This window comes from Fistularia commersonii, chromosome 7 (genome assembly GCF_037954325.1).
Source record: "Fistularia commersonii isolate RoL2024-O1a breed Wild chromosome 7, RoL_Fcom_v1.0, whole genome shotgun sequence".
NCBI classification, from domain to species: domain Eukaryota; kingdom Metazoa; phylum Chordata; class Actinopteri; order Syngnathiformes; family Fistulariidae; genus Fistularia; species Fistularia commersonii.
This window is the reverse complement of record NC_141290.1, coordinates 17,310,001-17,331,317: the sequence shown is the minus strand read 5'-3', so window position 1 is coordinate 17,331,317 and position 21,317 is coordinate 17,310,001. Positions and strand designations below refer to the sequence as shown.

The 21,317-nt window shown below is 37.6% G+C and overlaps 3 protein-coding genes across 4 annotated transcripts in view; 2 read left to right on the top strand and 1 right to left on the bottom strand.

Moving 5' to 3' along the window:
- Nucleotides 1–691: 691 nt before the first annotated feature.
- Nucleotides 692–2,728, top strand: hesx1 (HESX homeobox 1). Its single transcript, XM_086149064.1, has 5 exons — nucleotides 692–699; nucleotides 1,223–1,299; nucleotides 1,867–1,988; nucleotides 2,175–2,276; nucleotides 2,525–2,728. The coding sequence occupies exons 1-5, from the start codon at nucleotides 692–694 to the stop codon at nucleotides 2,726–2,728; spliced, it is 513 nt and encodes a 170-aa protein (XP_086005190.1).
- Nucleotides 2,729–3,604: 876 nt separating this feature from the next.
- ergic3 (ERGIC and golgi 3) overlaps nucleotides 3,605–21,317 on the top strand; it is a 19,325-nt gene continuing 1,612 nt past the window's right edge. The window contains exons 1-14 of one of the 2 annotated variants that reach the window (XM_086150139.1): nucleotides 3,605–3,748; nucleotides 5,666–5,736; nucleotides 6,430–6,517; nucleotides 6,629–6,748; nucleotides 7,711–7,807; nucleotides 7,888–8,053; nucleotides 8,283–8,340; nucleotides 10,973–10,987; nucleotides 11,715–11,746; nucleotides 12,692–12,788; nucleotides 16,668–16,732; nucleotides 16,998–17,134; nucleotides 17,819–17,874; nucleotides 17,955–21,317. The exon at nucleotides 17,955–21,317 is cut by the window's right edge and continues 1,612 nt beyond it. In XM_086150139.1, coding sequence (XP_086006265.1) covers nucleotides 3,661–3,748; nucleotides 5,666–5,736; nucleotides 6,430–6,517; nucleotides 6,629–6,748; nucleotides 7,711–7,807; nucleotides 7,888–8,053; nucleotides 8,283–8,340; nucleotides 10,973–10,987; nucleotides 11,715–11,746; nucleotides 12,692–12,788; nucleotides 16,668–16,732; nucleotides 16,998–17,134; nucleotides 17,819–17,874; nucleotides 17,955–18,034 — 1,170 coding nt within the window. In that variant the 5' untranslated portion in view covers nucleotides 3,605–3,660 and the 3' untranslated portion in view covers nucleotides 18,035–21,317. The remainder of the gene's footprint in view (nucleotides 3,749–5,665; nucleotides 5,737–6,429; nucleotides 6,518–6,628; nucleotides 6,749–7,710; nucleotides 7,808–7,887; nucleotides 8,054–8,282; nucleotides 8,341–10,972; nucleotides 10,988–11,714; nucleotides 11,747–12,691; nucleotides 12,789–16,667; nucleotides 16,733–16,997; nucleotides 17,135–17,818; nucleotides 17,875–17,954) is intronic. The other variant, XM_086150140.1, reaches the window with a different exon arrangement.
- romo1 (reactive oxygen species modulator 1) lies at nucleotides 13,241–15,932 on the bottom strand. The gene is made up of 3 exons (XM_086150141.1): nucleotides 15,772–15,932; nucleotides 14,104–14,234; nucleotides 13,241–13,482 (listed from the first exon to the last, which is right to left on the bottom strand). The coding sequence occupies exons 2-3, from the start codon at nucleotides 14,232–14,234 to the stop codon at nucleotides 13,374–13,376; spliced, it is 240 nt and encodes a 79-aa protein (XP_086006267.1). The 5' UTR covers nucleotides 15,772–15,932; the 3' UTR covers nucleotides 13,241–13,373.

The window sequence follows — 21,317 nt, the reverse complement described above, 5'->3', positions numbered from 1 at the left end:
ATGCTTCGCCTCCCTGTTGCTCCGGCCTGCATTCAGACACTACCAGCTTCATCTGCATCACAATACACACACAGATTAGGGTAATAGTATTAGCGCATCTCACAGGATCATCATCATAAGTATTAGTTTAAACTAACGGAATGCTGGGATGAATTATAGCAGGAAAACTAAACTGATTTTCCTCCTTGGCAATTAAGAAGAAAAGGCAGTGATTCTGCTTTGTGCATGCATTACATTGGTGCTTTATCTTATGATGATTGGGGGGGAGGGGGCACTAACACACACCTACAGCCTTGTGAAAGTGCAAACAGAGCACCTCTCTTTCAAATCAACCGCTGTGGATCGACCCAGCTCATTCTCATGGAAAACCCATGTATTCATTCTAATTGGTGGCCAAATTAAATCCTCCACTCCCACTTAAAATCACTAGGGAGCGGTGTGTCATCCTGCTGCTACACACACACACACACACACACACACTCACATCCATTCAACTCCTCTTACTGCTCGTCACATCTCTGCTTTTAAGCAACCAGGCAAACTTTCTTTTACTCCTTATTTGTGTTTGTCGATCAGTCACCATGGCATCCTCTCTAGCTCCAGCGCCTGAGACCAGGTTGACGTTTTCCATTGAGCGTATTTTGGGTTTGGAACTGGGAATTTCTCAAACATGCTTGAAACTTCATCGACCATGGGCAGGTAAGGAGCCATGGGCCTGTTTGTTCTTTGTGGGATTTCCTCCATATTCTTAGGGTAAAATCTTAAAGGTCTATTTATTCAATAATATAACAGTTTTTATGTACAATAAAAAGTTAAATCAGTGATTCAAGTGTCTTAATAATGACATAAAAATTATGTTGTATATTTTATTAATATTTTTTTTCAGATACTATGATGAATGGTAAAATGTAAGAACCTTTGGTATAGTAACCAGAAAAAAACAAACAAAAAAAATAATTTTATGAGAAGATCAGTGCTATATAAGTAATGCTTACGCCATGAATGTTTTTCAAGACATTGCCTTTTTTTTCAATAATTTTTCAAATGAGGTTTAACATGTATGTCAGCTGGAGTAGTATTAAAAACTCCCCAGTCCCACTCATCATAAGCTGTCAAAATCGTGTTGTATTTGTTGTGAATAAAAACACCTGAGTTCAGCTTTTATTATCACTAGCAGTACCTTTTGCTCGCTCTAAGCGATCTCAGGCAAAACTGTTTTCAGTTCTACTACCTCAGTGGTGGAACAAACTTCCAGAAGTAACAAGACTAGCATCATCTATCTCAACCTTCAAGAAACAGGTAAAAACTGTTCTCTTTCAGGACTTTTTACTGCGCTGATGCCCCAGATCAGGTTAGGCAGCAAGTTAGGCTATGCAGTGTGTGTGTGTGTGTGTGTGTGTGTGTGTGTGTGTGTGTGTGTGTGTACGTTTCTGTATGTCTTTGTCCAAAAAAAAAAAACAAACCAAAAAAAAAAACCCACTAACCCAAGCTTACTGTTCTGTATATTTCCTGTGCATCGTGTATTTGCAAGTGTATTTGCAGTCCCTATGTCCTCTATTGTAAGTCGCTTTAGATAAAAGCGTCTGCCAAATGCAATGTAATGTAATTATCATCTAAATGATTTGTTGGCTTGAAGTGCATTGTAAATTAGTGCCTGAGACGTTTCGTTTTAATATCAAACAGAGCATCGTGGAATAAGTTATCAAGTTACATGAGAGACGGTCCCATACTAGAACTTAATAATGTGAAGAGAAAAAATGGCCATTCACTGTGTTTAAAGTTGCATGAATCAATTTCTTATTTTTTCGACTCTTCCATGAGCTGGTGAAAAGTATCAGTTTCATCTATGTTTCTGTACAAATCCAGAGATTGGAGCAGATGGGGACAAAGAAAATCATTGCCCTGAACAACAGAATGAAGCCACTGTGAGACCAATATCCAGCTGGTACATCGGACGCAGACCTCGCACCGCTTTCACTAGCAGCCAGGTGAAGGTCATCCGTGTGGTTACTCACATGTTTCTGCATTAAATAATGGAGTCTATTCTTTGAGCCCAGGACAAACATTGTACAGCGAACTAATATATATGATTTCTGCTTTCTTCAAAAACTGGATGTGTGTGTGTGTGTTTGTGTGTGCGTGTGTGTATTTTTGTATATGTTTGTGTCCTTCAGGTACATGTCCTGGAAACGGTATTCCAAGTCAACTGCTATCCAGGGATTCAACTCCGGGAACTACTGGCAGGGAGACTTGATCTGGATGAAGATCGCATACAGGTACACACACATATAAACACACACACACCTGTCAGAATCTGTTTACCCATATCCAACCATTGTTATACCACAGAAGCTTAATCAAAGCTTTAAGTTATCCAAAAATTCAGATTCAGTCATTATCCTCTAAGCTCAAAGTTGATTTTAAGGAAACAAACATTTAGAAGGTAATTTCAAATGTTTCTCATTTAATATGCCTGTAATTATCATATGATTGATCGATTTCAGACCTGTTTTCCATTTGTCAGATTTGGTTTCAGAACCGACGGGCAAAACTAAGGAGGTCCCTCAGAGAGACCCGATTGCAACTATTCCAGTCAACTGTGACAGACCTCAAGATCAGACTCAAGGATGTAGGTCACCTGGCGGTCAAAAGCGAAGGTGACCAAGAGCTGGTCCAGCAACTGGCGTCTCATCTCCAGCTACAGATGGATGAAGAACAGGACATCTAGTGATGGATTTTTTTTCTGTCTAGCAGCAAATTTAATTTCTGTCAGCTTGATTTTTCGTTTTTTGATAAATTAACCTGAAAGATTTTACCCTCAATTACCAGAGTTCCTAAGGAAGAAAAACTTTTTGGTTGATTTTCTCATGCTTAGTATTTATATCATAATTTACATACAGGCTTCAGGCAACGTTGTCTCGCTTTCCTAAAAACCAAGTGTCATTTAAAACCTCTCCTTCCTAAGTTTGGGATGCTTCAACCCTCTGGTGGGGCATGCAGTTACTGCAGGCTAACACCACTAATGATTTTTCTATTTGCGCTACTTCGTAGTGTATCATAAATAAAATAAAAATATGTGAAATATGTGAAGAATTATATTGAAAATATCATATTCTTTGGGTTTGTTTATATTTCTAGATATTCAAAGACACAATGTTACCCAAAAATGAGCCTGTTACTATTTAGACAATGCATTGCTGTTGAAAACAAACACCCAAACAAAAAACAAAAACATGTTGCCAAAAAAGAAAAAAATTCAACATCAATAATGCATTTGTCGTTTTCTCTGTATTTATTGAATCACTGGTGGTATTCACTCCTCAAAGTAAAATTACTTTTAAATGTTGGCTTACGGTGTGAAACATCTTCATTTCAAAACCCATCCGTCAAAAGGAGTTTGCGTCAGAATACTGACGAATACTGTGAATATCTGGAAAAAATAACAATAAATGGATTAAAAAAAATTAAATTGTGGTTGAGAATCTCACCTGGGAGATAAAAACAGAAAAAAAGAGAAAAAAAATGACGCGGCCATTGCTGATTGGCTCCCTCGCGCCCCGCGCTTGTCCCGGAAGTGAAAGCGGAGAACTGATGTGTGTCTTCTGTGCAGGAATCTGTCGGTAACATTTGTGTGTTGCGGGTGTGTTTTCTGGCGTGAAAATGGACGCGTTGAGTAAACTGAAGCAGTTTGATGCGTATCCCAAGACCCTGGAGGATTTTCGAGTGAAGACATGGGGCGGAGCGACCGGTAAGAGGCTTTTTTGTCAGAGCAGCAGAGACACTGGCTGCCTGCTGGTGCGGCTAACAACAAAGCTAACTGCTTCATTGAAATTACAGATAGTCACATAAAGCAGAAACGTCTTTGTAAGGCTGGACTAGCAGTCTGGACAGCAGTCCTTGGATACTTTAAACATTTATGTTTAATAGAGCAATATCAGGGGAAGTCTTGAAATAAATGAGAACACAGTTCACTCAAAATGTCCATTCTAAAATAATCAGTCTGTGACATCCCTTTAATCCTTTACATTCCCTGCTATGGGCTTGATTAAAATGGAGGTCTAATGCATTTGGTTGAGGAAAATATTTTAGTTTTATATAAATATATATGTGTGTGTGTATATACACATACATACATACATACATACATACATATATATTACTGAACACTTATAGTTATGAAGAAATATTGACAAGTGTTTTTATTGTGAATTTATTGGATCTGTTTTTCCCCTGAAGAACACAGTTTTTCCTGTAACATAGCTTTGCTTTTATTATAATTGTCATGAATTATTCTCCGGCTGGTCTGTTAGTATGTGGTTGACACATGCACACACGGAATTGGTGTGTTGGGAGTGGTGAAAAGTTGTGTTTAAATTTGTGACTGCTATTAATGACTCAAGCACTTCTTACCTAAGCAGAATAAATGCCCCACAGCCTGGGAAACCTGAATAAGCATTGACTGTTTTATAGGATCTGGAAATTACATTGTCTTTGAGAGGAAAAACAAAACACCCAGGAAAATATTGTCTTACCCCGAACATCTGTTTATCAGAACTTCTGAAATTGGCATGTGAAAAAGGTATTTCGATGCATTTTTTAAAATTAGTTCTAACGATTGCATAAAAAAAATTAACATTATTCATCAATACATATTTTTAAATGAAACCAAATAGTTGCTTATTTTGGGATATTTTCCCTTTTTTTCCATCCCAGTATATTTAGTGTTGTTTGTAGATAAGTAAATTAAATTGCTGGCAGAACACTTAAAGACAGCAATAATTAATATCTGCACCCCAAATATACAGAAAAAAAATCTCAGAACTAGCAGAGACACTTTATATGAGCAACATGAACTTAAACTGATATGTTGCCAATGTTATATTATCTGAAAATGTTCCAGGAACAATTCTGTAATTATTTTACAGGAAAGACCAGAGACCCTTGTAGGAATAACTCCTACCTGAAACTCCATTAGCAGCACATAGAGCATATTTAAGGCAAGAATTAGCGTGCCTCAGAGTATAATAGCCAAAAAAAGAAACAACAGATTGTCCATCAGGTTTGATGAATAAACCACTTGATCTCACTTTTCTTTCTACATCTTATGTTTAGCAAGGGATCTGATGATGTCTGTTCTGTCAAAAATTGACACAATACTGTCACAACTGACATGTTATCTAATCATGTATGCTTTTATTTCAGACTTTCTTCAAAAGGTTTAGAAATGCAAAGAAAATACAAGTGATATGAAAATAAATGATCCTATATTTTGTAGATTGATAGATTGCATAGGAGTCAAAACGAACAAAGTCTGAGAACCATGTGTCTGTTTTGAAATACACTAAGTGGTTTTTTTTTTGCTTTCAAAGGAATATTTGTAAATGTTGTTATCTTTGTTTTATTAATTCTCATCTCTGAATGGAAAAATGTGTTGTTTTTCTAATAAGACAGTATACAAAGAAAAAATTGAAAGGGTTGTATTTGTCCATTTTCTCATGTGTAAAGGAAATTAGAAAGTTGTATAAACATAGAAATAATATATGATGAAATTATAAAATGAGTGTAAGCTGAGTTAAACCTAGAATTTTCTTATTCAATCAACCGTGTTTCCTTTTTAATGTGCTCTCAACACATTTCAAGATATCTTCTCTCCATGTCTCTGCAGTGACCGTGATCAGTGGCATCATCATGCTAATCCTTTTCATTTCTGAGCTGAATTACTATCTCACTAAAGAGGTGAGTTTATCTGTCTTCTTTATTTTTTGGGTGGCAGATGAGATTAAAGTTGGTGATTACGCAATATGTATTTTTGTTGGTTTTTAGGCCAAAATGTGATGTTGGAGGACGGTCACCACAGTGTATATTTGACCACACTTATTGAATTAGAAATATTATTCAACAGTTACAAAGAATTTTGTCACAAAAAATTAAAAGTCTGAGTATGAAATAGTGTTTAAGAATTAGAGAGGAGGTGAAGTTAGACTACATTCAAAAACAAGCATGTACTTCTGCTTGTGAAATTGTCCCTTTTAAAAGCTGAAATTCATTTACTAATGTTTACTTGTATTTGCAAGTGTTATTTGCAGTAAGTCGCTTTGGATAAAAGCGTCTGCCAAATGTCATGTAATGTAATACTAAAAATGGAACTGGAATGAAGTATCAGCAAAAACTAATTTGAGTATCCTAAGAAATTTGTTAGCTTCTCGGGAAGAATGGCATCCAAATTATTACAAAATGAACAACTTAATACAGAAAAAATGGGTCTTCAGAATATCCCCTAGCTGTAGGCTTAAGATGTGACATAAAATGAAATACAGGTATTTGCCAGTGATTTCATTCAGAATTCTGAAAAAGGCTGCTCTTTGTGTCTTGACCTGTTTTGATAACAAACCCGAATCTAACATTGCCGTTCCTGTTTATTCCCTGCAGGTCCACCCTGAGCTGTACGTGGACACGTCCCGAGGAGACAAGCTAAAAATCAACATTGATGTAATTTTCCCTCATATGCCCTGTGCCTGTAAGTTGCACTGTTGTTACATTATCACCTATCAGATGATGATGATGATGATGATGGTCGTATCACACAATCCTCTCACTGCTCCACCCCCCCCCCCCCCCTTCGTGTTAGATCTCAGTATAGATGCGATGGATGTGGCTGGGGAGCAGCAGCTGGATGTGGAACACAATCTGTTTAAACAGCGGCTGGACAAAGACCTTAAACCAGTCACTCTCGAAGCAGAAAAACATGGTATCATGTCTTCCCCTACTTTTTTCCTTCCTACAGTCAGCAAAGGACCTTTCTCCCAAAATTTAGTTGTCTGCAGTAAAAGATGTATCTATTCATCACGTCAACAGAAAAGGAATAATCATACATTATTAGGACTGTTTTTTGATTGATTATTTGATTTGAGAGGCACTGTAATAAAGCATGTGCAAATGTTTCAGGTGATTTTCCAGCAATTTATATAGCACTTATGGCAGCTGTACATGAAGGAACTAAAAAAGCTGACAAAATTAGAAATCTGAAAAATCGCTGAGATACCGCTGGTGTTTTTGTTATTGTTTCATTTTTTTACGTGTTACGTTGATTGACATCTATGGCAGCTGTCCATTCAACAGAATAGAAGCAGAAGAGTTTACAAACAATACAGATAGTCTACAAATGACCAGTTTGTTGAGGACAGAGCATTAAAAAAGTGCATAACCCTGTCATTCATACAATAAGTCAGCTCTGCAAACAGCTCCTGATCAGGATAGTGTTTTTCTTTTTTCTTGAAAATTTTCAAAAACACTGAGTTCCTTTGTTAATATCTTTGATGCTTTTGCAGTTAAACTTTCTTGTTGTAGGCCACAAATGGAGTTGTCAATTACAGGATGCTCATCATGCAGTTCAGTTGTTTGATCTCAGGTGGATATTACAGAGAAGGCGCATAGTTCCAAAAAAATAAAAAAACATAACTAGAAATCAATAGGTGGTAGCCTTAAGTTAATTCACTAACAGGTGCATAGGAAACACTACTGTCAATAGTGGGTGCAGAAACTGAGTCCAGATCCCTGTGGCCTCTGGTTGTCCTTCAGCCACTTACCTGCCATCATGAAAGTTCCCTGACATACAGGTCTTTGTGATTTGATGCCATGTGGTTATAAGTTCATACATGAGTATGAATTTGTGACTAAAAATTACTGAATTGTTTTTATTTCTCTGTGTAGAACTCGGTAAGGCTGATGACGGCGAGGCGTTTGACCCTAGTACACTGGATCCTAATAGGTGTGAGAGCTGCTATGGCGCAGAGACTGAAGATCTGAAGTAAGACCCCCAGCACTCTTCACCCTCCCAGCCTTTTGTTACCACCACATGTTTACCTGACTTGCCTTTTCCTTGTGCAGATGCTGTAACACTTGTGACGACGTGCGAGAGGCATACCGGAGGCGAGGGTGGGCCTTCAAGAGTGCTGATACCATAGAGCAGTGCAAAAGAGAAGGATTTACACAAAAGATGCAGGAGCAGAAGAATGAGGGTTGTCAGGTTTACGGCTTCTTGGAAGTCAACAAGGTAGTCATCCTCTAACCAAAACTGCTTCCATCATATATTTTACATCATTTTCAATCATCCAGAAAATCTTTTTTTTTAAATCTTTGGAGTTCCGTCTAGTTTATTAGAGATACTTGGAGTCTTCATTGTCCTACATTTGTTTAACACAGTTTTCTCATTTTTTATTCTCTATTACACAATATTGATGACAGCAATGTCTAATACGCTCCATTGTGCTTGGTGTTTTGAGGTGGCTGGAAACTTCCACTTTGCTCCAGGAAAAAGTTTTCAGCAGTCTCATGTCCACGGTAAGCCCTGCCGCCCGTCCACAAATTCATCAACTATAAATAACAATCAAAGGGTTTTGAACTCTGGCTCGGACAGGCTTTTATGTCCTAAGCACTGAGATTCCCTGTCTGTCAAGAGAAGCTGAGCTCTTTCTGCATTGTCTGCCACATTTCACCACTACTGCAAAAGATACTGGGCTTTTCTTTTTTTCAATCTCCTGCAGACAAGCTCAAATGACCCCATTCATTTTTTTTTTTTTTGAGATGGCTCAGGCCTGGAGATCAGCGATACTTCCAGCCTTGGTTTCTTCAGTGCCATTGCCGTTGTGGTTTTTCAGAATTCTACAGTGAGCAGGCTGACCCTCTTGTTGGGACTTAAACGCCCAATAAGTCATGCTCTCCTTCTGGAGGGTGAATGAGCTGCACAGTTGTGTTAATGAAATATGTAAATAAAAGGAAGGTCCTGGAAGCGAGCGACGTAAACGGAGTGCAAACCAGACTCAGTTGACACACATGGAGATGATGCATAAGAACTCTGATGTTGAGATACTCTTAACAGCACAGATACTTGCCTCAATTTTTCACAAAAAAAAACATAAATAGTATCTATGAAGTTCATGGTGATGAACTTTGATTGCTTTTGATGCTGAGACTGTGGCTTTTAAATGACTGTCTGTGGAAGTGGCTGGTCTCAGTAGGTCAGTGTGGCTGGAGCGTCTTGAGATGATACCAGGAGCAGATTTAGGCTCCAATCCAAAGGATTTCGTCTGATAATCATTATCAAATTAAGGTGGCTGAATTTTTTTTCTCATATCACAAATTAAAATCAGCTTCAAATTATTTAATATCTAATCAAATACAATTAACTAATTTTGTCAGGCTTCTTTAACATTTCTTTGTCTTTACTTGCAGATGGAACTTTTAGTAAAATGTTAAATTGAATTTTAACATCAAATTGAAAAGTACGTTTTAAGACAAATTGTAAGAATTGAGTATTAAGGCATAGACGCACAGTGTTCTAACACAATGCAACTTTACCATATAACTCGAACTTAGGATGTGCATTTCTTCTCTGCCTAAAAATTCCTTTTTTTTTACTTCTTTTTTAAATGATGCATTATTAATCAATTAATTGGCATCATATTTTCATATTTTTATTGTCTTCCTACTCCCATGGAGATTTGAATGTCAGTGTGTCTTTCTCTCTGCGCTTGTCTTTTTTGTGTTGCTGTTGTATTAATGTGTCATCTTGTTTTCGCTGCGGAAGGAAAAGGAAAAGTTTCCCCCGTTGGGACAGGAAATTAACCGCATCAAACCAACACATTCAGAGACAAATCATGTTGTACTGCCAGCCTCTTCTCTGTCATAAAACGGTGGTTCCAAGTTGTAGCTTGAAAAATTGGAGATGACTGAAACAGGAAAACCAATTATTTTTTCAAAATTCTAATTCTCTTAAGGTGCACGTCATAATGTCTGCTTTACACAAATGCAATACAGTTAGTTGCTCACAGTAAAATGAACTGACCCCCCCCCATGCTGTTAATGAAGTGAACTCTATCTCATATTACAGATGTGGCATTTTTAATATAATTTGAAAAAAAAGATATTTATTTCCCATCCATTTTACAGGAGTCACAGACGAGCCAAACATTTAAGAATGCTTTGTGAGGCTAGAGTGATTTTTTTTTTTCACTCTTCCCCGCCAATCTGGACCGTTATGATTTTAAATCTCAATGTTTCACCAACATCCAAAATTGAGTGATACGAAGTTGAAGTCAAAGTCTGAGTTGCACGTAACATTTCTCTTGTTGCATTAGTCCAGGGGTGGGCAAACTACGGCCTGCAGGTCACATTCGACCAGATGGTCTTTTTAATGCGGCCCGCTGAAGATTGGTACAGAGCTCATACTTGATGTGAATGATTGAATGTTTGGATCAATGAATGTAGGAACTCAAACAGGAGCTGCTTGAGAATGTTACTGAGCTGTTATGTTAATGCACTTTTTTTTTTTATATGTATTGTATCTTGTGCTGACCCAGCCCGTCTGTCAAATTTTAAAAGTCAATGCGGCCCCTGAGCCAAAAAGTTTGCCCACCCCTGCATTAGTCAAACCAATCTGACGTGGGCAGGTTAGATTTCTTTACAAAGCTTATTATTCTTGTTAATATTTTTTGTCATATCTCAAGGTTTTTGCAGCAGAAATAAGAGACAAGACTCACTGAGGAATTGACTGTACACCAAACAGCCTCAGCCACAATTAACCCCATACCCATCAAAAGTGTGTCTGGAGCTACATGATGACTAAACAATATATATTTCAGCTGGAACAACAACAAGACTCAGCTGTTGCGTAAATCTCAAGACCATGAACCAAAGAGAGCTTTGCCGTCGAACCTCTCGCGTATTAAAATCAACCAAATCGCAGTTTCAGGGGCTTCCTTTTTAGCTCCGAAGATAAGTCTTTAGAGCAATCACTGAACGTTTCTTAATAGAAATCAAAAGGCAGGCAGTGTTTTTAAAAAAACAAACAAAAAAAAGTCCTGTGTGAGTGTTGTGCAGCCACTCACACACACATGCTCACGAACATGCTAACAGAAGATGCTGTATTGTCTACTTGTATCTTTAAAGTGACTCTTCTCTCTTCTTTCTGCAGTGCACGCTGTGGAAAGTAAGTCAATCTTTCTTTGCAGATTTTTTTTTTCCCAAAACCTTTTTATAAATGCCACCTCATTCACTAGTTCAGTTAGAATGGAAAATGCTGTTTTTAACTTAGCATTTTTCTTTAATGTCAATAGCAGTGCGATGACATTACATGCCCTGTGTTTGACCTCACAAACTATATTCAGCCAAAACTCATCGTCTAAATAACATTGGTGTCCAGCTGGGAAGTGGAGACAAATTGCACTGATCATATCTTTGATGTGGAAAATTATAATCTTTAATATCTCTCAGGTTTGTGATTAAATCATCTTGACAGAGGTGTCAGTCAGGCTCCTGTGTCAGAAAACACAGGTTTCATTTAGGAGCCTGAGGTGTGTAACTCTTGACCAACTCTTCTCCGTGACAACCGTCTCAGCACTACCATGTGTGTGGTTGTGAAGTGTTGTCAAGTAAGCTGACTTTAGAAGTCCGAATGAGGGGCTCTTCATCATCGCCGACCTTCCCATTCAGATTAAGTTCTGTTTGCTGCTGCTGTATATTTACAATATTTTTTTTCTAAACATATTTTAATTGTCTCATCACCATGCTTCCCTTCATCCTAAACTACCAGGCTAAATATCGGAGTCCTTATATTCCTCAAAGATCCATAGTTAAGGACATGCATTTCATCCTTCACTTATTACTTTTTTCATCAGATATTTTAAATAATGTGATGCTCTTTCTTTTTTTTGCAGTTCATGACCTGCAAAGTTTTGGCTTGGACAATGTAAGTACAATAGTTTTTTGACAATCCTTTGATACATATCCCTGTATCTTTTACATTCATTTTTCTCAAAGTTTGAACATACTTCATCATAAAAAAATCTAACACTTGCTATACAATCATACAACTATGGTATGTAAGTTTTCTGGGCAAGTTAGGAGTGGAGTGAAATGAAATCCACTTCAAGCCCAAACCGATCAAAATTGTGCCAGGGTAATCCCATGGAGATAATAAATAACTAAATGGATTTAATCTCCGGATTTTGTAACCTCCCTCCTGTCTGGCTCTTAGCCCTGAACCTGAAGAAGTCATTTTTAAAAGCAACAAAGATATAGTTTTATTTTTATTAAATGATAAATGATGGATTTCAAGCTGCGCAAGTTTCACTGCGCAGTAAAGTGTGTGGCTATTTTTAAGCTGTTATCACATTTCTATTACCGTAGTATGGAACTTTGCAGAGGAAGAAAATTTCAGGTTTAAAACTGCAGATATTTTAAGTTTGGTTGACAAATTTAAAATGTGAGCTTTTTTTCTTAAAAGGTCTGCTTGTGCATGTTAATCTGAAATACTGTAATTTAGGCCAATAGGCCTAAAGTGGAAAAAGCAGCCATTGGCCCACTAATTGAAAAATGCAAAAGTGATTGAGACGGAATTTCACACATTAAACTTTTCACCTTTATAATCCTGTTTTTATAATCTGTGGAAGACAAAAAATGAAATAGAAAATGAATACTGGATTAGGGTATAGCCTTGTGTTTTAAACAATGAATCATCCTAGTAGGACACAGTAAAACCAGTTCGATTTCTTCAAAAAAGACATATTGGTTTATATTACTTGAATGAATCCAAGTTGCAGCTGGAGAGCAAGTCTTAATTCTATCATTTCAATTGAATATGTACAGACTATGATTATGCTGTTATCCATTAAGTCTTGGTTTTTACCTGCAGATTAACATGACCCATCTCATAAAACACCTGTCTTTCGGGAAGGATTACCCTGGCATCGTCAACCCTCTGGACGGGACAGATGTTACTGCACCGCAAGGTCAGTGACGTCACACTGAGTAGCTTTAAGTGTTTGTCCTTTTTAAAAAACATTTGAAACATGTCGTCAACAATTTCAAGGCCTGGATCTGTAACATTGGGGTCTATTGCAGCGTTACTCATTCTGAAACAGCTGCATGGCATCAGTACTTTATAATCACAGTGCATACTGGCATATTGACCTTGAATGAATATATAAAGCTTGGGCAAATAAAGACTGACTGGTAGAAAAGCACCAGTGACAGCAATAACGTGCATAATTATACATTTGGCCTTAAACTTTGCATTATATATTGCTGAATTCAGCAGTAGTGATCAGAACCACACTATTTAACTTTCTGCACTCAAAATTGCTAAGCCAAAGGTCTTGGTGTAATGGTGTGTCCCTGGAGGGTAAGTTAAAACTTTCACAGGGTCTGAGCACATCAGAAAGTTAAACACCGCCACTAGAGGTGACTGGGCAAAATGAATTTTTATTGACAAAACTGGACTGCAGGTAGACAGTGAGACAGCATTGAATGGACAGATTGATGTGGTGGTTGTTGCTGGAAAAGTCTCATAGCTGTGTGGAGGAAGTCCCTCCTCCTCAGCAGCGGATTCCCATCCCAATGGCCATGAAGGTGCCAAACGTCCCCCCACTCTGCATCATGGTCTTCCCTACTCCTCCCATCAGCTCCCTGCCACGCATTCCGATCCTGTAGACAAATTTTGTTTTTGATTTTCAATTGTAAAAAATATTGTATATTGCACAAAATTTAAAACATTCTGATTTGATCTCAGATTGGTGTTAATCTACATGGTGAGGCAGAAACGGGCTTAGTAATGCAACTTTAATCTTTTAGATATGCATCATTACTCTACCAAATGTCTGTGCAATATCAATTTGTTTTTTTTTTAATTGAATGGCCAGATGATGTGCTCAGCAATCCAAACCACAGGCTTTTAACTAACATACTAAAGATCCAATTTGCGATCAGTGTTTGTAGATTCTTGAATAATTAAATTAAGCAGCTGATGTCACACTGCTCTTCGAATATTCCTGGTAGCTGTTTTCACAGTAAATTCCGGGGTGAATAATGATACAAGTTGTGCTTTCTGACATAACTACCTGAAAAGGTAGGTATGATTCACCCACTCTCTTAAATCAGTCACAGTAAAAGTCAAACTAAAGTCAACACAGGGAGCCTGTTAACATTTACTCTTTTATTTCAACTTGAATAAAAGTACCATACTTAACTCAGTGATTAAAATCCATTCCAGCCATTATATATGATCATACCCTGTTTTTGTGAGCAAAAATAAAGGCAGAAAATGACCTGAGACAGGAGAAAGTGCCAAACATGGCTCCTGCAGCCATTCCTACAGCAAAGCCCATCATGAAGCCCATCTTGACCCGGTCAAAGCAGCTGGGCTGAGTCTGGCCATATGGACCAACAGCCACCGGCATCTGGAGAGGAGACAGGGTAGTGTTGATTTATATCACAAAAATGCATAATTTCACAGATTACAGCTAGTTTATTTTATCTGCACTCTATTTAATTGATTTCAAAAGTACCATGAAGGGCATCACTCACTTTTTAAAATGAGACAAAAAATACAGAAAGTAAAATCAAACAACCAAATAATTTCCAACAATAATAAAAACAGCTTTGCAAAAAATCCCATGGACAAGTGTGAAATGTGTAAGAATTAGGGAAAGAATGCTTGTGTCTAATTATTGTTAGAGGGAGATCATTGACAGGGTCATTTTTATAAATGATTCAGTCCACAAGTGTTTAGATAGCTGCCACTCATAAAGGAGACATTTTTGCTAAGCACACACATACACACCAGTAATAGCAAAAATGTCTGACTCAAACATTGAACTGCATCTTTACTGAGCTGATCTGCTGAATGTTTTTTTCCATTTTAAGAAAGTGAATGGAGGCATAAGCACTGAGTTTTTCCTAAACACTTACCAAAAATGTTGGAACAGAGTATTTGAGTTTGTGAGTCTATGGACTTATGAGACTATTTATTGTTAATAATAAGATGTTCTATTTATGACACCCCCCTCCCTTTGTCCGCTTAAATAAACATTGAAAATGATCCCAGCAGTCCGCATTTTAGAGAATATAATAATTTAAGAATCACAGAAAACTTGCAAAATGCACATCCTGTATTAATCACATCCTCTATTAATCTAGCCTCAAAACAGAAGCAAAGTGGCTATTTTCCAAGTTTGCTCTCGAACCCCTTACCTCCCCACACACAGCACAGAGTTGCAGTACTGCACTCCAGAACCCATTCTGATGGACATCTTACCAGTGGCAGACGCCATATCAAGGGGGAGGCCAAAATGGGTCGGGACCTGCTCCTTTTGCTAACGTGAGCTTCTAGCCAGGGAATTCAAGGATGATATTCGCGGTTGGTTTTCCGTTGTATGCACCGCCACGGTTAAAACTGTTCGCCACTTGTGACCATGAGTCCATGCACGCAAAATGTCTTGGGATTCCAGGACATACCATATACCCAACGTCAGTGATCTGCTTGCTATACTTGTCGATTCGAAGTCCTAAACATTGGCAGGCCATTTCCCTCAGTTGAAATCTGATATAATGTCGTGATCTTTTTCAGTTGACTGCTTAAAGGCTGTATCGGTTATCAGGATTATTCAGTCCACCCAACCGGGAAAACCAGGCTTATCTGTGCTACTTAACGTTTTTAGCTGTGCTAATGCTAGCAAGTCCCACCGTGATAACGGCTCTTACTTCCTGACTATCAGCTATTAATGAGCAAGTACAATGTGGTTGTTTTTGTTACATATTAATGTAACCATTAATATAAATTCTAGAACATTCATATTCGGTCGTTTTATTGTGCTAGCCGAGCATACGCATGCTAGCTGGCCAACGTCATCCGTGGCCTTGACACACTATCATGTACAGTCAGCTGGACATTTAACCTTTCTGTAGTACTGGACAGTTCGACTGAGCAGGTCTTACCTTGAGCTGTGTCTTTAAAATAAGATCGTTTCCTGCTCTTTAGAAAACAGTTTAAAGTGTATCTGAGCACACCTGAGTTTAAATGTCTTTCTAGCAGATCGCCATAACTGGGTGAAGGAAGAGCGAATTAACAGAGGAAGTGAATAAAGAGGGCAAATAACTGGGACGTGGAAACGAACAGCGACGCCTATTGGTTGAATTTGCCTCTTAAGATTTTCAGATTTAATCTGTTCTTTCAATAGAAAAAAAAATAAATCCCCTTTTGTCTCATTCAGTTAGAAATACAGAACAACAACAGTGAATGTGTCACCTGTATGTAGCTCATTATGGGTAGTCAGTGTCCTGTTTATCAATGTTGATAGTTCAATGAGGAGCTTTGGAAGCGAATCAGGAACTTTTGGTTCCAAGACAACTGCTCTTCTCACCTGAGCCACAGCTCCCTTGTTTACAAGGCACTGTTTACATCAATTAAACAAAGAAACAATGGTCTTCCAAATTCACAGTATCAATAAATTCCCATTATCTGCCCAGGTCCTTTTACTAGCTTAATTGACCTTTAACGATAAAATACTAAGGAGTCTTCTTTATTGCTACAACGTGTTGTCTGTTAATCAATATTCAATAATTTGTAAAAAACAAAATCAAAATTTGTGTAATTTATTTTTGATCAACATTTTTGGCTCTGAGGAACATATTGAATGTTGGGACACACATTTTGAGATGAGATGAGATGAGATGAGAACAACTTTATTTATCCCGAAGGAAATTGTTGTGCCAGAGTTTTCAAGTAAAAAACATAAGTAAAAAAAAAAAAACATTTTGAAGGAAATGTTTTTCTAATAATCTTGTCCATTTTCATATTTTGGTGTACAATGATGTTTGCTTCTTCTCCACAGCCTCAATGATGTACCAGTATTTTGTGAAAATTGTACCCACCATTTATTTGAAAACTGATGGAGAGGTGAGTGCGTATTCATCGCTATTGCTTCTTAATCACTTGCGTTGTTTATTTTCTTGTTTTACATTGACTCTAGAGGTTGGCAATAACACAAATAAATTATAAAAGAACATGTTTCATTAAACTTTGCTCCGTTACACCACAGCAGATCGTCACTCTCCTTTTCCTATTTTATTTTCAACTAGTTTAAACAATATTCTGTGCCCATATATCTGCATTTCTTATAACCTGTAAAACTAAGAAGTGTAATGTCTTGTTGCTGTTGCAGGTTGTAAAAACCAACCAGTTCTCAGTTACCAGGCATGAAAAAGTAGCCAACGGGCTAATAGGAGATCAGGGGCTGCCTGGGGTTTTTGTTTTATATGAACTTTCACCAATGATGGTTAAATTCACAGAGAAACACAGGTAGGAGGTGCTGTGGAAACCACATACATTGACACTCTAATAGACTTATTCCTTCAGGTTTCGGAAAAGTTAAGCTATCTTTATTTTATTAATTCATCAGAGGCAAGTCTTTCCAGCTGACCACTAGGAGTAACCAATTTTTACATTTCATTTCAAATGCTTTTGACGGTTGTCAAAATCATAAAAAATTGTCATCAGAAATCCTAAACTTCACAAGACAAATCGGGCAGAAAAGTTGAAGTAACTTATAAGTGTAATAAAGTAGCTGTACTTTAGGATTTCATTCAAAAAACACAAAAGTAGTATTAAATATAGTAGTATTTGCGATAAAAAAATGCTCATAAAGTATAATACTCAAATACTGAAAAAGGATTAGTAAGGACGAATCTGAAAATCGACAAGAAGTTCCCTTTAATCCAGAAGAAAATACCTTAAGGGAGTTCTTAAAATTGGCAAGAAATTATCAGAAACAATGAACAGGAAACTACTTGAAAAATGTGCAATTATACAAGTCATACCAATGACTGTGACAAGAATTTAATCTTAGCTTCAAAATCAGTGGGAAAAACTATGAAGTGCTGTTTATATTTCAAATATTTTAAAACCAAAAGCTAGTTTTAATTCAGAGATGTCTCACTGTATGATCTCCGTCCTATGTTAACTCTGTTTCTTTTCTGCACTCAGATCATTCACACACTTCCTCACAGGTGTGTGCGCCATCATTGGAGGTGTGTTTACAGGTCAGTCCCTTACACTAAGGCATCAACCATAACACAGCCTGTCTTGAAATCTCCATACCAACACTGTTTTTCACCTGCAGTGGCAGGTCTCATCGACTCGCTCATCTACCACTCAGCCCGTGCAATTCAGAAGAAGATAGAACTGGGCAAGGCCTCCTAACAGCGTCCCCCCTGCTTGCCCCCACGGTTCAAAACCAACCATGACAAGGACACGGGCAGAAAGACGTTGGGGGAGAGTTTGCCTCCAATGTTTCTGTCTTTCATTAGATCGAGAGACAGAAAAACACAGAGAGAGAAAGAGGTGAGGCGTTTTTGGTCCTCCGTTCTTTTTTTAGAATTAGTTTTTTTTTTTTCCCAGAAAAGCACTTGGAAGGAAATTATTTACATTTTTGGGACAGCTTGAAAAGACAGCTTTTCGAATCACACTCAGCCTCTGGAATCTTCTTTGTGGAAAAATAATTGGGAACTTCTTACCCCCCATCCTGTCTGCATCCTGCGTCAGTCTTTAGATCACCTCAACTGGTGTTTTGTCAAGGGGAAACATGGAGGAGCCCATTTGTCTCCCGCAGTAAAAGGTTTTTAAAATTGTTTTTGTTACTGAACCATAATCAGCAGACCAACAACAAGAGGGCTGTGAGGGCAGAAGTAATTTGAATGCTTGTTTTATAAAATCTACAATTTTGAGTTCACAAATGGTTTTTGATGCATAAATGGTGCCAACTTTTTATTGTCAAGAAATCCCATGAAAAAATAATTGATTCCTCCTACCAACAAGTACCATGTGTTCGGTAGTCTCTTGTGCCATGAAGCTCAATTATTATCCATAAAGCATTAAAAACTCATCACCCTTACACTTGGCCCAGGTTCCTTTTATTACTGGAAACACACAGTTTATATGTGTTTATTTTAACACACATATGCCGTCCTGCTGCTGTCAATACTTGAGTAATATAAATATACAGTCTGAAACATTCTTGACTCCAGTTTAAGAGCTTAAGAGCTGATTCATCGAATTCAGTAAATGATTTTTTTTTTTTTTTCATCCAAGGGTATGATCAAGCTTGGGAGTTACAATCGCTAAATAATTAGTGACAGGTTTTCATGGGATCCATTGACAATAAAATATCAAACAAGTGTTTCTACTGCATTCACATGGATTAAGATACGAGGCAGAACAGTCCATCTTTCTGGACTGGGTGGGTGGGATCCATCCATGACACTGTTACTAATGTGTTTGAAGGGTAAAATCAGGATGTGCTGTTTTGCTGATTTATGGTTTATATGAAGGCATGCAGTGATTAAATTCAGCTTTCTTTTTTCTCTGTACTAGAACCTTAAAACTACCTTCTAGTCCTCATTCCCTCAAATCACATCTGTATAATGACCCGATTCTGCAAAAACAGCTTTCCTAAGTCGTCTGAGCATATTTAGCAAAAATAGGTTCACTTGTTCTTATTTCATAAGCACCACAACATTTATGAGAAAACAGGATTTGACACAACAACAGTCCAAGCAATCATCACATTTTTGTCACAGTTTGTTTGGCTCATATTTCAAGAGACTTTTGCCTGCCTTTTCCTGCAACACTCCACCAGTCCATCGATTGTCCATTGTCCATGTTTCTTTGACCTGTCAGATATCAGTGATGGAAACAGTGATGGAAAATCTCAGGAGTGGAGGCCAAATAGTTATTATAAAGATCAAGCTAACATCTGCTATAGTAGGTTGCTGCTTACCTTGGTGACAGCCAATTCAGAACAACACACAAAAGATCAATGATATGACAGGTAATTGGAAGCTCAAACTGAGTAGTCTATGGGTTCCTTTAGACTATAAAAGGTCTCAGAGACTTCAGGAAAATTTAAGCTAAGATTGTACCGGTTCGATGCTACAGTACATTTTTCAAAAAAGCAGTACCGCTCCTCAGAACACCACATTTCCAGGACCTTTTCTTTCTTAGAGCAGTGCCCCCCAGTGAACACTAAAAACAGACAGCTGGTCTGGAGTCCTGAGGCTGCTGTCTTTGGGGCAATAGCAACCACTACTCTATATTTCTATCTCTTTATATTCGTCACTATGTCTCTGTTTAAACAGCTGCAGGGAGGCGCTGAGGTCCCTCCTTGTCTCATCCTTTAAAGTGGCTTTAAACAAAGATTTGGCACAATTCAAGTTTAGAATCAGTTTGCCAGAATTTGAATGAGGCCAATTATTACATTTCTTCAGAAATGAGAGTAGTTTATTTAGTCTTGGAAACGTGACAGAAGGAAGGAGCCATAACAAAAAATAAGTGGCAGGTGATTCTCCTTCAGTCTCCAGTTTCAGTTTCTGCTCTAGAATGGAACAATAAGATGCTGTTTGAACTTAGGTGTTTGTAGATGTTATGATGCAGTTAAACATCCCTATTTGATTGTCAAATAATCAAAAGATTCATTTGATACCACCTTTACTGTAAAACAGACATTTTAGAGATATTTATTGTGTAATAAGAATATATATATATATATATATATATATATATTCAAATGTTGATTCATTTTTGTTCATTTCATTACATTATGAATCTTGAGTTTAAACATTTCTCATTTTTTTATTTTTTTTTTTATGGCATGACTTTGAGGTCATTCAAGTTGATTTTGCCATTTCAAGTTTGACTTTTGGCTCAAATTTTGACATTTTAATTTCAAGACAGCAACTGACCTGAGACAAAACCGATTCCCTCCTAAGTGAAAATGTCCTCTTTTCCTTGCGCCCCTCTTAAATGCAATTGAACCTCCTCATTTGTAACAGCTATCCAGACACATCCAACCATTCCTCACATTGAAGGCGATCTTGCTATACTCACTCCTACTATTTGTTTGCCTTTCTGATTTTTGGTTGAAGGGCAGCTTTTTGTTTCAATTTTTATATCATTATAACTCAATGAAAATTGAACATGCAAATGAGCAAGAGAGAGGATTACATGTGGATACTCACGCAGCCATAATCAGCCTGTCATAACCTCTTAAAATAATAAGCTACGTTTGAGTTGCCTAGGTAGACCACCGTATATATCTCGAAAAGAGTTTCTCACTCACAATCTATTCTGTATTTTTTAAATGTCTCAACTGGAAGTGGCTGCAATAGTTGGTTTGCTAAAAGGAGCTTTTAAATCCCTCAGGTCACAGTGACCTTTTATCTTGGGCTCCAATTATTTGCTTCCGTATTGTCCTGCTGTTAAATAAACAGCGCAGGGTGGAATCACCATATTAAATACGGTCATTAGTTAAATATTCGATTGTCTGACAATATCAGTTATTTACCCCAATTCCACAACAATGGTGAAGTTAAGCCATGGCAGCTGAAATAAGCCATCCAGTTAGAACAGGGGTGGGCAAACTACGGCCCACGGGCCACATCCGGCCCGTTGGTCTTTTTAATCCGGCCTGCCAAAGATTGGTACAGAA

Bases quoted from the DNA above. Each gene is read 5' to 3' on its own strand.
- hesx1 (XM_086149064.1), top strand. The intron at 1,300-1,866 runs GTAAAAACTGTT...GTACAAATCCAG, and splicing joins TCTCAACCTTCAAGAAACAG to AGATTGGAGCAGATGGGGAC. The intron at 1,989-2,174 runs GTGAAGGTCATC...TGTGTCCTTCAG, and splicing joins CCGCTTTCACTAGCAGCCAG to GTACATGTCCTGGAAACGGT.
- romo1 (XM_086150141.1), bottom strand. From the start codon at position 14,234: ATGCCGGTGGCTGTTGGTCCATATGGCCAGACTCAGCCCAGCTGCTTT. The intron at 13,483-14,103 runs GTCATTTTCTGC...ATTTGTCTACAG, and splicing joins GGCACTTTCTCCTGTCTCAG to GATCGGAATGCGTGGCAGGG.